The sequence below is a fragment of the Rosa rugosa genome, chromosome 3 (assembly GCF_958449725.1).
Source record: "Rosa rugosa chromosome 3, drRosRugo1.1, whole genome shotgun sequence".
In the NCBI taxonomy this organism is placed as follows: Eukaryota; Viridiplantae; Streptophyta; class Magnoliopsida; order Rosales; family Rosaceae; genus Rosa; species Rosa rugosa.
The window spans coordinates 53,008,673-53,022,230 of NC_084822.1; the positions used below are offsets into that span (position 1 = coordinate 53,008,673).

A 13,558-nucleotide genomic window follows, 5' to 3' on the forward strand; every position below is an offset into this window, starting at 1 on the left:
CATCCTGACCATGGACAAGTCCATTTCTGCTAGCTAGCTAGTTTCAGATTCTAAAGTCTACATGCGCTATGGGATAAGCCGATGAGGTACGTATCAGACTTTTCAACAAACAGACACTATTAACTGTCTGTTTCTCTCCTATATGATTGATTCCTTCTTTGTTCTAAAGCCAAATCTATACAATTTTATTTATTTATTTATTTATTTTTATAAAAAAAAGGTGTTAGTCTATTAAACGGTAAAAAAAGACAAAAATTATACAATAACTCGTCCACATTAGAGTACATCGTAATTGAGTCACTGTCTTAGACATATAGAGTAGTCTAAGTAACTTTCTGTTGAAAATTCAAATTACAAGTTACTTTGGAGCCTATGGTTTTCATTTTTTTCAAGACGTTTCTACAACAACTTCCAATATCAACTCTATGCCATCACATGTATAGCTTTCCTTTAATATCTAATTTTTGCCTAATTTGCAAATTCCATATAGACATGCACCAAACTAAGAAAGAGGGAAAAAGTACCCAATCAAAACATGCACTCGCCCAATCTACTCAATTGGATTGTCACTTTTTCCCATTTGCTGTATTGCTAGTAAGCTAGTTATATATACATCTGTCCTCTCTTCGTTGATCATTATTGACATATCACCAACCTAAAAAGTCATAAACCAGAAATGAACTAACCATAGCGATGTGCAAGTTGAGAAACAAACAACAAAGACTAGCAAGAAGGTTTTGCACGTGATCAAAAGCATGGATATATTGTTAATTTGTATAGGTGACGCAGATCTTTCTTGGTTAGTAAAGAAAAAAGATCGAGACAGAAAAAGCCAGAAAAACATATGAAGAAATAATATAACTCCTATATATTATTTGTCAATTTGATCCCTTTACACGACGGATAACCATGCCAATGGATATCCTCAGATGTTTGAAACAACAATCTCTGTACGTAGAAAAAGGTAACTAAGAATTAGGGCAATTAACACCCTATAATATTGCTATTTACTTTTCGATTATCCAAATTTGAACATGCATGCAGCGTAGACATTTCACTTTTGCATGTCATCGTGATGCGAAGTTTGATGGATAACCAAGCTTTAGATTTTCTCCTTTTCTCTTCTGCAGGGCCATAACAGTACCCAAAACCACGAATTTTGGTGTGCTACGAGTCCGATTCGACACTTTGGATTATCATAAGCCACAGCTACAAATAAACACATAATAATCTGATTGTTTCGGTCTCTGCTTTAGACTAATGTGATGATCCTTAGCTAGCGATCTAGGCGACATACTTTAAGCAAGTTCGACTTTATTATTGTCTATCTACTAGCATTGTTAACTGAGAGGGTTTGATTTAGGAAATAGCTAGATTACTACGTGTTTGCAATAAGTGATGAATTAACTTTTGAGGTGGAAACTACAGACGTTCATATGGTCAATTCCATATTAGCAGCTTCTGCTTTTCAGCCGGACACCCAATTTTATCAAACTTTTAATTCATGTCAAAGTTTATCGATATTCATGTATAGATCTCTAGGATATTATTTGTCATGCATGTGTTTGCTAACTTTTTAGAACAAAAATTGAGCTGTTTCACTATTTGGCCAATTAGGTAATTAACGGTATATTAATGTGAAAACAAAAATAATGTTGAAAAATTCTCCTAATTTTATTAAATTTTAATTCATGTCGTCGTTGATGTAAAAGTTTATCGATGTTATGTATGGATTATTAGGATATTGTGTGGCATGCATGTGTTTAATTGCTAACCCTTTTGAGCAAAAAGATTTGGCCTATTGGGTAATGTGAAAACAAAAATAATGTTCAAAAATTAAAAACAATACTGTCAGAAGTGGGATTTGAACCCACGCCCTCTCTCGAAGACCAGAACTTGAGTCTGGCGCCTTAGACCACTCGGCCATCCTGACTTTGTTGTTGGTTGCTGTAGTTTTTGCTATATGACTTATAAGCACCGTCCCATCACGTAGAAGTCAAATAGCATATTATGCTGCAGCCTACAAGTCAATTCCTCCACAGTAAAGAATGAACAATTCTAGGTGCATTTAACTTGTGAAACAAAGAAATTCCATGCATATGAGCTCAAATTCCATCAAACTGAGCTAGAAGAAATGCAGCCATTATCATATATCCATATTATGAGAACCTGATTCCATTTACCAAAGTTGTCAAACCTCATAGCAACATCTTTGAGGATGCTTAACTACATTGAATCACTGCATTGCTGGAGTTTGAGCTAGAACAAAAAAAAGCAAGGTTCTTGAACATAGATGACTATGGTCGCAGCACGTTTGTTAGGTGGACTTTGTTGATACATACCAAATCAAAAAGTTGCCGAACAAAGAGGATCGGAGCAGATCCTCTCAATAGAATGTAAGTGTGATCGATCAAGTTTATCGTTCACCTATTTCACACTTAAAAAACTTTTTTGTTTGGTATAAATAAAGATTGAAGTAGCACAAGATATATCATACACGTTTAATAATGTGAAACTAAAAAAATATTACAGTACTATATATCTTTATATACTTCCTTCAAAAGATGAACCAAAATTGTAACTATGGTAACTAAATAACCAAGTCGATCACTCAACCCCTCGATGTCACTCTTTCACTATTTAGTTCTGCCTTAATTTGGTTGCTTCATATCAAACATTGCATAGCAAGGGAACCTCCTTGTTAATCACCCTCACAAAAAGAAAAGGAAATGAAAAAGAAGACCTTTACCTTTCTCGGAGGAGATTGAGTGTTTTGTTGAGAATGTGTATAAATATAACTCCCACATTGGAAAAATATAACTTTAATTGCTTATGGGTTTATAAGGGTTTGGGTCACTCCATCCATTGCCAATTGGTTTTGGATGTGAACCTCAGATTACTTTATAATGGTATCAGAGCGGGTTACCCACGTGTTTGGTTTCAGAGATGGCCACACGTGCTCACCGTCACCCAATATAACTTGTCCACGTGTATGGCTTGAAAAATCGCCACACGTGCGGGGGCGTGTTGAGAATGTGTATAAATATAACTCCCACATTGGAAAAATATAACTTTGCTTATGAGTTTATAAGGGTTTGGGTCACTCCATCCATTGCCAATTAGTTTTGGATGTGAACCTCAGATTACTTTATCATGTTTGACATTCGCAAGTTACACGTGGGCTTTGCACTTTTTCTCAGAAATACTTCCTTCTGTTTGTCGGTGAAGTTAGTCTGATCTCAGCTAGGAAAACGTAAAGAATCATCACCACTTCCCTCATGTGGCTGGACTCCCGGTGGATTGTTTCCTCAAGTAGCTAGGACTTCTCTACTTTCCAATTTGTTTTACAATCACAGCACATTGGATTCCTACTGTAACTAGAAACTTTGTTTTCTATAAATAGGGCCTCAGGCTCCCCCAATATTGATCATCCACTACAAGCTGAAACAAAACCATACCCGTTTTAAGAGAGAATTTGCCATTATTTGCTTCATATCCAAACAATGTCGATCTTTCGTTGTCCTCTACAAATCATTCTCATTGTTTCGCTCATTAGTTTTCAAACCAGCGTTAATTCGACAACTTTTACATTCACAAACAGGTGCGATTACACTGTTTATCCAGGAACTCTAGCCGGTTCATCCAGCCCTAGACTAGAAAGCACCGGATTCCAGCTCCAACCCGGCGAGTCTCGCTCCCTTCAAGCCCCACCAAGCTGGTCCGGCAGGTTCTGGGGTCGAACCGGTTGCAACTTCGACCCCGTCACCGGCCAGGGCTCCTGCACCACCGCCGACTGCGGCTCCAACCAACTCGAGTGCAACGGCGCCGGTGCAGTCCCTCCCGCCACTCTCGCCGAGTTCACAATCGGCTCGGGTGATGCAAAGGACTTCTACGACGTCAGCCTGGTCGATGGCTTCAACTTGCCTATGCTGGTCGAAACGAGCGGCGGCTCCGGTGACTGTTCTTCAACCGGGTGCGCGGTGAACTTGAATAAGGGATGTCCGAGTGAGCTGCAGTTCGAAGGCGGGGCGGGGTGTAGAAGCGCGTGCGAGGCTTTTCAGACGCCGGAGTACTGCTGCAGCGGCGCGTATGGCTCACCGTCGACATGTAAGCCGTCGGTTTACTCGCAGATGTTTAAGGCGGCGTGTCCGACGGCGTATAGCTATGCGTACGATGATGGCACGAGTACGTTCACGTGTAGTGGAGCTGATTACATCATAACATTCTGCCCCTCATCTACAACAAGTCTTAAATCTTCAACACCAACAACTTCAACACTTCCAACATCACCAACAACGACACCGCCCACGCCAACAACGACGGTAACACCGCCGATGCCGACACAAACAGCACCATCAGTATCACCTCCAACAATGACACCGCCAAGGCCAACGACGACGGTAACACCACCACCGCCAACAGGGACAACGGCGACACCAACGAGGGCAACAGATGGGACCGGAGGTGGATATGTCATGGATTATTTTGGTTCATCGCCGAGTTTTAGTGGTGACGCATCCAAGACACTTGCTTCTATTGCCATGGCTGCTTCTTCTGTTTTGTTTTATTTTCTATTGGTTTGATTCGTAAGTGGACTATGGCCACGTGAACAGCAGCCTCCTAGGCTGGTGAAGTTTTGTAACGTGTTTAAGTGCGGCGTGTATAGATTACTCTAACAAAGTTTCCAATGTAAGTTAGCTTAAGAACTTTTTCGAATACAAGGAAGTTCAGTACTCAAAGATCTCATTGGATATTTTAAAACTTGATTCAGTTGTGTTTTGTTGCTTAACTTTGAATCTTGCTGGTAGCTGGCCAAATATGTAGTTTTTAGTTGGTGAGCTGAGGAAACTTTTACCTTTTGATTTCCTTCTCTTGGCAACAATTAAAAGAAACGAAACTTTGCTTAAACTGCAAGCTTGTTGCTCATCAGTGACATAATGGTCATTCTAGAACATGGATATGTAGTTCATAAGACCAAACCTTGGACTTTCTTTCCCCAAAAAAATAACATTGTCTGAGATATGACTTTTCACCAAACACTGTGGATAGCACACAATTCTTCTAGACAAAATTGCATAATAATCTCTCTAAAATCATCCTGCTCCTCAATCATAAGTTTCAGTATACGTAGAACTGATGGAATTTAAAAAGCTAAACTTGATTTTCAGATTTTCTTCTATGATCATTAAAAGTTATAAAACAAATAAATTCATGAAGAACTAGGTCCCAAGATAATGACATGTGTGTTGAGATAAGAAATGGATAGATGAGTACGAGATTGTCTAGTTGATGAAGAAAAGGCATTGTTGTTGGAGAGTATGAGACGACGGAATTGTGATTATATTGATGAAGAGAAATTTTTTTAACACATTGCAAAATACTAGATACACATCTCCTACTTAATACACTTTTTATTAACTTTTTTATTTTAACATTTTACTAGAAACACAACCCAACTATCCTCATTCACAATACACAATACTTATTCACTAAATACACATTCCTTTTTTATATTGCAAAATTCTGCAAATGAGCCATTCTAATTATTTTGCAGGGAGAGAGGCATACTTGTAGAAAGTGAACAGTGGCTGATTGATAGCATAGAAAAACAAGAACCCCAGCCTCTCAAAGCATATTGATATTGTTAGTGATCTTGCTCTTGATGGCAGATGAATCCCATGGGACAAAATGGCTCCCAGTGAAGAGGCAATTGATCGAGTCACTTTCAGCAGAAGTACTATAGAACTCTAAGATTATAATTTTACTAGATATTTTGTATCAAATTTGCATGTATATTGACAACATTATGATCTCTTATGCAGCTCAAGTTTTACGGAAAGAGAGCTGTCTACAAAGATACGAAACTGCAAGAGCAAGGCGGAAAAATCTTTGAGAGGGATGGGATATTGTACAACTGGCCTTCTCACAGATGGAGAAGGAGAGAAGTCATACCTCAATTGAGGGTTGAGAAACACTAATATCAGAATCCATTACACTATTGATAATTTTCTTTAAAACTATGGATGTTTATCGATTAGTGTCGTTAACTGTTTCTGACTAGGGTTCTAAGTTTGCATCTTCATTCACGTCATTCACGTAAAGGAGAAGAAAATTTTAAAGCAGGATAGTATATTCCAACTATGTTTCTTTATTTTGATATACATGTCTCTTTTGGTAATTTAACGTACGCATAAAATCTGATGTTGGGTGTATGAAAAAATGGATGTGTATCTAGTATTTTGCAATGTGTGAATAAAATTTCTCATCGATGAAAGTGAAAGAATCACTTAATATGAGGATAGGTTAATTGGTATGATCGAGGCTTGTGTTGGGCTTTGTTTATAACTCTTTTGGACTTAAAATTAGTGTCTCAGGGACTAATTTAAATATAACTTGAGGCTCATGCATGAGTCCTAGATGACTGCGCGCCCTTGATCACAAGCAAACATTTCCATATACTGTATCTACCATAAGGTTCCTCAGTAAACATAACTGCCATAAGATTATTTGTAAACATAACTTACAATGAAATTTTTACTATATACACATGTATGACATACACTGAAATATGGTGCAAGATATGATTTTTTTATTACACTGGAGGAAAATCTAATCCCTGACTTAACTTGATCTCAACCCAATTCGCAATTCTCATACTCACCGCTTGAGCTAGCCCCAAGATGACTAAGTTCAACTCTCCTATGATTGACATTTGTAATTTTGTATGCATGCAAAGTGTTTTCATTTACTAGGAATTTTTTTTTTTTTTTTTTTTTTTGGCAAAGCATTTACTAGGAATTTGGGCGATCCAATCTCATTCACTAGATTGGGCCTAGCAAATACAATGGGCTTTGATAAGTTCAAATCCCAAAAGAAAGAAATGAAAGGCAAAGGCAAAGCAGCATTTGATTCCACCACGTCGAGTCCGAAACAATAACCCAATAAGAAGCTGCCATGTCATACACACAAAACGCGAGCCGTCCGATCATCCACGCTGCAACACAAAGTCTCGCCACATTGGTCAACCGCGACTGGAAGTCTCAAGTCGTCGGTAGGGCCGTCCGTTTCTCCACGTCAATTGAACAAACAAGATCCAGTAAAACCCCGCCACGTGTGCAAAAACAAATCCCTCTCGTTCGTTCGTCCACGCTGGCCAATCCAGGGTCAAGTCGCCGTTAAAGAGACGCTCAAGCTTAATAATCACTCTCACCTAGCAGCGGAGCTATATATAATCAGCTACGAGTAGTTGGTTAGATCAATCACAACTTTGAGCAGGATAAATAAACCGAGCGAGGCGAAGTTACTAGAACACTTTTGGAGTGGTAGAGCTATGAGGAAGTGGACGATCCCTTCTGTTCTGCTTCTGCTGTGCCTTCTCTCTCTTCTCCCAGATCAAGGTTCGTCTTCAACCTTTGTTTTTCTCCCTTCATTTCTGTAGATCTCAAATCGGAAATCCTGCATTGCTTTTGTTGTGAGTTCATGTCTGAAGGTTAGGGTTCCGGCGATCTATTTGTTTTTTTCTTTTCAGGACGGAAATTACAGGCGAATGCAGAGGCAAACTCCGACGAGGTCGTAGATCCACCGAAGGTTGAGGAGAAGATCGGCGCCGTCCCGAATGGGCTATCCACCGATTCTGATGTCGCTAAGAGGTAAGAGGTTTTGTAGATACAGTAATTTAGAGCTTGATCAGTAATCTTTGAATAGAGGTTTTACTGTATAGAGGTTAAATTTGTTGAGTAATTTCTGAATGGATGTATTAGAGAGGCGGAGTCAATGTCAAAGAGACGCGGCAACGCTCAACAGTTTGAGTTCCAGGCTGAGGTGTCTAGGCTCATGGATATTATTATCCACTCCCTTTATAGTAACAAGGACATTTTCCTCAGGGAGTTGATTTCCAATGCTTCTGATGTAAGCTTGCTTCGACTTTTCGAGTAATGTTTTGTTAGAAATCTGAAATGGATTCCATACCGAATTGAAACTATTGTGAATTTCAGGCGCTGGACAAGATTAGATTCCTTTCCCTCACTGATAAGGAAATTTTGGGTGAAGGTGATAACACTAAGCTTGAAATCCAGGTTAGTTGATGTTCCTTGCTTTGCTTTACCAGTATCAAGTGTAATACTGAATGGATATGTTGTTGAACTTTGTTACTGATTTGCGCGGAAACAAAAATGCAGATTAAATTAGACAAAGAGAAGAGAATCCTCTCCATACGTGACAGAGGTATAGGTATGACTAAGGAGGACTTGATCAAGAACTTGGGAACTATAGCAAAATCTGGGACTTCAGGTATCTTTTGCTGTTATTTTGAGTCTCAAAGTTTCCAGTGCAGTAAGTGTTGGTTTTACTGATTTGGAATTGTAATTTTTGGTGCAGCGTTCGTTGAGAAGATGCAAACTAGTGGTGATCTTAATCTCATTGGGCAATTTGGAGTTGGGTTTTACTCCGTCTACCTTGTTGCTGATAATGTAGAAGTCATTAGCAAACACAATGATGACAAACAGTAAGGCTTTTGTATAACTTTCTAGTTACTAACACATTTAGTTTGTTTTGCTCAGGAATACTTGAATGTTGTATGGTGAGTGATGTTCGTATGAATTTCTGTTTCAGGCATGTTTGGGAGTCGAAGGCTGATGGTTCATTTGTAGTTTCCGAGGATACATATAATGAGCCACTAGGACGTGGTACTGAAATTAGATTGCACCTCAGAGAAGAAGCAGGGGAATATTTGGAAGAAAGCAAGCTAAAAGTGAGTGGACTTAAAAATATTTGAACTGTGATTATCTAGTTTCATGAACTGTTACTCAAGTTGGTTCGCCAACATTTTTATGTTTGCTACTATCATAGTAGAAACATTTCACTCTCATACTTTTACGCTTATGATACTGAGTAACATTCTCATGTCTATTACTTGGTGCTTTGTTTTTTATTTAAGGCTCAACATTTGGCCCTGTAAAAATAATTTGATGTTATTGGTGTGGCTAAGATGGTATCTCATGATAAGAATATTTTTTGCCCTTGCAGGAGTTGGTGAAGAGATATTCTGAATTTATCAACTTCCCCATCTATATCTGGTCAACCAAAGAGGTTGACGTGGAAGTTCCAGCCGACGAGGAAGAGGAATCATGTATGCTTTATTATAGAAGCTTAGCTTAGAGCTGTTGCATTTGCATTCCTGAAAGTTCATTTATTTTGGTTCATATTCATGCACATTATTGCTCATTGCTCCTATTGACCATTGTGAACAGCTGAAAGCTCCTCCTCTGAGGAAGAAACTGAAGAGGATGCTGAGAAAACTGAAGATGAAGATGCTGAGAAGAAACCAAAGACAAAGACAGTAAAGGAAACAAATAGTGAATGGGAGCTTCTAAATGACGTTAAAGCAATATGGTTGCGCAATCCAAAGGAGGTAACCGAAGAAGAGTACGCCAAATTCTATCAGACCCTTGCCAAGGTAACTTACTGGTTGCATGACCTTATAATGTTGTTTAGAAGCTAAAACACCACTCATCGTATTTGTCTTACAACATCAATTGTTCCTTATTTTTATTCCACAGGATTTCAGCGAGGACAAGCCTTTGTCATGGAGCCACTTTACCGCTGAAGGTGATGTAGAATTCAAGGCTGTACTGTTCGTTCCTCCCAAGGCTCCTCATGATCTATATGAGAGCTACTATAATGCCAACAAATCCAATTTGAAGTTGTATGTTCGAAGAGTTTTCATATCAGATGAATTTGATGAGCTTTTGCCAAAGTATCTGAACTTTTTGAAGGTAATGTTCGATATGTTCATTTTTTTTTCACCTGTGTCTATGGGTCTGTTTGCAAATGCTTACCAAATTTTGGATTTTGCTTCATGATCAGGGTCTTGTTGATTCTGACACCTTGCCACTCAATGTATCACGAGAAATGCTTCAACAACACAGCAGTTTGAAAACAATCAAGAAAAAACTTATCCGGAAGGCCCTTGATATGATCCGTAAACTCGCTGAAGAAGATCCTGATGAGTCCAATGACAAAGAGAAGAAAGGTATGGTATCTCAGTAGGGTACTGTATTGTTTTTATGTTAATGACAGCCTGGTTGCACTCATTAATAATTGAATAGAAAATCTGAGCTACATGTTTCATTGTTTTTATACCTTTGAAGATGTTACCTAGGACAGATAATTAATTATTCACTTTTGTTTGGTGTTGAATTTTGTTCTGAAAGCAGATGTTGAGAAGTCCGATGATGATGAGAAGAGAGGCCAATATACAAGATTCTGGAATGAATTTGGCAAGTCTATTAAACTTGGTATTATTGAAGATGCGGCCAACAGAAACCGTTTGGCAAAACTTTTAAGATTTGAGAGGTATTTATGTTATATTGATATGATTTTGTGTTTTCTGCTAGTTCCAATATTTAGTCTATAAAAAATTTGGATCCCTTTTCCTTTAAATCCTTGCATGGGCTGACCGACTGATTTGAACTTATTGACAGTACCAAGTCAGATGGCAAACTGACTTCACTGGATCAGTACATTTCAAGGATGAAATCTGGGCAGAAGGACATATTTTATCTTACTGGAACCAGCAAGGAACAATTGGATAATTCTCCTTTCCTTGAGCGGCTTAAGAAGAAAGGATACGAGGTACATCAGAATATCTCCACTCTTTGCCTCTTCCCAGTTATTCTCTTTGGATCATGGAAAGGCATGCATTAGTTTCATCTGTATTTACTTTTTATTTTATACATTATTGCAGGTTATCTTTTTCACCGATCCAGTTGATGAATATTTGATGCAATACTTGATGGATTATGAAGACAAGAAATTCCAGAATGTGTCAAAGGAGGGTTTGAAACTCGGTAAAGACTCAAAAGATAAGGAACTCAAGGAATCATACAAGGAACTCACTAAATGGTGGAAGGGTGCTCTTGCCAGTGACAATGTTGATGATGTGAAGCTGTCCAACCGATTGGCTGACACACCGTGCGTGGTTGTTACTTCAAAGTTTGGATGGAGCGCAAACATGGAGAAGATCATGCAGTCTCAGACTTTGTCGGATTCTGCCAAGCAAGCATATATGCGCGGCAAGAGGGTACTTGAGATTAATCCAAGGCACCCAATCATCAAGGAGCTCAGGGAGAGAGTGGTAAAGAACCCTGAGGTATGTTTTAGGCTTCTTTCCTCTTACAGTTCTTATATTATTGAGAAACAATGAAACATATGTCCAAAAACCTGGATTTCTGTCATTGGTAACACCTGGGACAAATATTCATTTATCTGATGGACCCATCTGATTGTTTACCTAGATACGAAATTAAATGGCTAACTGTTCAACGGCATTCACTATTAGTTGTAAAGTGATCCAAGTCGATGCCTATAGTTTTACTTTGTTGAATCTATTTATCTTAGTCATTTGATTGGCTTGCTATTTCAGGATGAGAGTGTGAAGCATACAGCACAGCTTATTTACCAGACTGCACTCATGGAGAGTGGCTTTGCACTTCCTGACCCGACGGATTTTGCCTCCCGCATCTACAGTTCAGTGAAATCTAGCCTGAACATCAACCCTGATGCCACAGTTGAGGAGGAAGATGATACCGAAGAACCAGCTGAGGCTGAAACTCCCGCAAACGAAGCTACCCCTGAGGCTGAATCTGCTAATGCAGATTCACAGAAGGACGAGTTGTAGGTTGCTTAATACTTTTACACCTAATAGGCTTTTCAGCCTTCCATGGTTCAGCCTTTAGAGAAGCGGAAATCACTGCATGGCTCACTTTTGATTCCCTTTGTTGAAGTTAAGACATTAGATAATAGGTTTACTGTAATCATATAGCCTGAATTTTGTCTCCAGCATTTTAGTTAACGAGTTTCAGTGACTTATGTCATGTATTTTCTTTGCAAATACAATGTGTTTCCATCTGATTGTGCTTCAAGCTCTCTTTTGCTCGTTCTCTTTCTATTTTCTTTTGTACTTTCTGTTTTCTGTGGGAAAAGCTGTATATGCAACCAGTAGGGCCCAAATCTCAAATGATGAGCCCATTTACAGTTGGGCCCATGTGGTGACGGTTTTTCTCTATTGCCGAAAGCTCAATTTTTTTATTTTTTATTTATTTTTTAATAATGACGGGACTGAACTCCAGATCTATCTTAATTTTAACGTAACTCCTCACCCTCCCTCACCGTTTGGGACTTTGGACTGACCCTCTGGGCGTAGCACAAATTTTTCTGTTTTAAAGGGTTTTTTGCAACTTTTTTTTTTATCAAATAAATTCATTCATACCCCCCACTTTATGCATTATTTATTAAGGATATTGCCCTTTTTGCATGTAAGGGCACGTTTACTTACTTGGAATGGGAGGGAATGATTACGGGGTAAAAACATTCCTGCATTTACTAACACATAAATGAATCAGAATAATTCCGGGTAAAAGAATTCATGCGTTTACTAACACATGAAGGAATCAGAATAGATGTAGGTCCCACCTCTTTATCAGGAATCGATTCCTGAATACTCAGGAATTTGATTACGAAGGGGGGGGATGAGTTTAGGAATCAACTCCTCCAGAATCAATACCGATTCATTTCTTCTCCCATTCCACTTGTCTCTGATTCATGATTATTTTCCATTTCAAGTAAGTAAACGTGCCATAAGTCTAATTTTTGTGGTCTCTTAATGACTACTATTAGGGGGCTGTCAATTTTGATACGATCCGGTAACACGACTCGAAACCCGCACGAAATAAAAAGGGTTGAATTCGCATGATTAAAAAGCAAATCGGCCACATGCCAACCCGTCATGACCCATTTAATAAACGGGTCGACCGCGGATCAACCCACCAACACGAAGTGAACCAGTATAACTTGTTTATTAAATGAGTTGGGTTATATATTATATATAACCCGCATAAACGTGCCATTTAGAAAAAGTAATATTATATGTATATAAAAGTTGAGTAAGTCTTTTTCTCACTTTAAACTAGGGCTATCACTTCTGGTTAACACTATAAATTCTCTAGTGAATTTAATCAATTTATGTATTTTTTTAGTTAAATTGGTCGCAATGTTAACCCTTAAATGAGTCACTTTGTCCAACATGACACGAAGTACTTATTAAATGAGTTAAGCGGGTTGGAAATGGGTAACTCGTTCAATAAATAGGTTGGGTTTGAGTTTAAATTTTTTACACGATTATTAAATGGGTTGAGTATGGATTTGTCTCTTGTAACACGACAAATATCTTGACCCGACACGAACCTAACCCAACATGACCCATTGACAACCCTAGTCTATTACAATTATATAGATTATCTAATCTATTACAATACATAGATAATCTATTAGATATGTATTTTCTATTTTTGGTACTTGCATTTGGATTTTGGATATGTATTTTGCATTTGGTATTTACATATACAATTTTATGGATAATTAGATATGTATTTTCTATTTTTGGTACTTGCATTTGGATTTTGGAGTTTGGACAAATGCGGGCTTTCGCACAATCACATGTATCACTTGCTAAGAGGTGTTGTTTTTTCCTTCATTGATTTTGAGGATAATTAGTTCAGTA

At 38.3% G+C, this 13,558-nt stretch overlaps 2 protein-coding genes and 1 non-coding gene across 3 annotated transcripts; 2 read left to right on the top strand and 1 right to left on the bottom strand.

The window, feature by feature from the left end:
* Positions 1-1,849: 1,849 nt before the first annotated feature.
* Positions 1,850-1,933, bottom strand: TRNAL-CAA (transfer RNA leucine (anticodon CAA)). Its single transcript has one exon. It is a non-coding gene; the product is annotated as a tRNA-Leu (tRNA).
* Positions 1,934-3,212: 1,279 nt separating this feature from the next.
* On the top strand, positions 3,213-4,758 carry LOC133735226 (thaumatin-like protein 1). The gene has a single exon (XM_062162635.1). The coding sequence runs from the start codon at positions 3,504-3,506 to the stop codon at positions 4,581-4,583; it is 1,080 nt and encodes a 359-aa protein (XP_062018619.1). The 5' UTR covers positions 3,213-3,503; the 3' UTR covers positions 4,584-4,758.
* A 2,476-nt stretch (positions 4,759-7,234) lies between these two features.
* On the top strand, positions 7,235-11,921 carry LOC133736651 (endoplasmin homolog). Its single transcript, XM_062164228.1, has 15 exons — positions 7,235-7,397; positions 7,529-7,649; positions 7,761-7,908; positions 7,995-8,075; positions 8,178-8,289; positions 8,377-8,503; positions 8,611-8,749; positions 9,025-9,127; positions 9,249-9,454; positions 9,558-9,773; positions 9,865-10,030; positions 10,215-10,353; positions 10,482-10,632; positions 10,745-11,149; positions 11,423-11,921. The coding sequence occupies exons 1-15, from the start codon at positions 7,331-7,333 to the stop codon at positions 11,675-11,677; spliced, it is 2,436 nt and encodes an 811-aa protein (XP_062020212.1). The 5' UTR covers positions 7,235-7,330; the 3' UTR covers positions 11,678-11,921.
* Positions 11,922-13,558: the final 1,637 nt, after the last annotated feature.

Coding starts and splice junctions, on each gene's coding strand:
- LOC133736651 (XM_062164228.1), top strand. CDS start 7,331: ATGAGGAAGTGGACGATCCCTTCTGTTCTGCTTCTGCTGTGCCTTCTC. Junction 8,290..8,376: donor AGCAAAATCTGGGACTTCAG/GTATCTTTTGCT, acceptor TTTTTGGTGCAG/CGTTCGTTGAGAAGATGCAA. Junction 8,750..9,024: donor TGGAAGAAAGCAAGCTAAAA/GTGAGTGGACTT, acceptor TTGCCCTTGCAG/GAGTTGGTGAAGAGATATTC.
- LOC133735226 (XM_062162635.1), top strand. CDS start 3,504: ATGTCGATCTTTCGTTGTCCTCTACAAATCATTCTCATTGTTTCGCTC.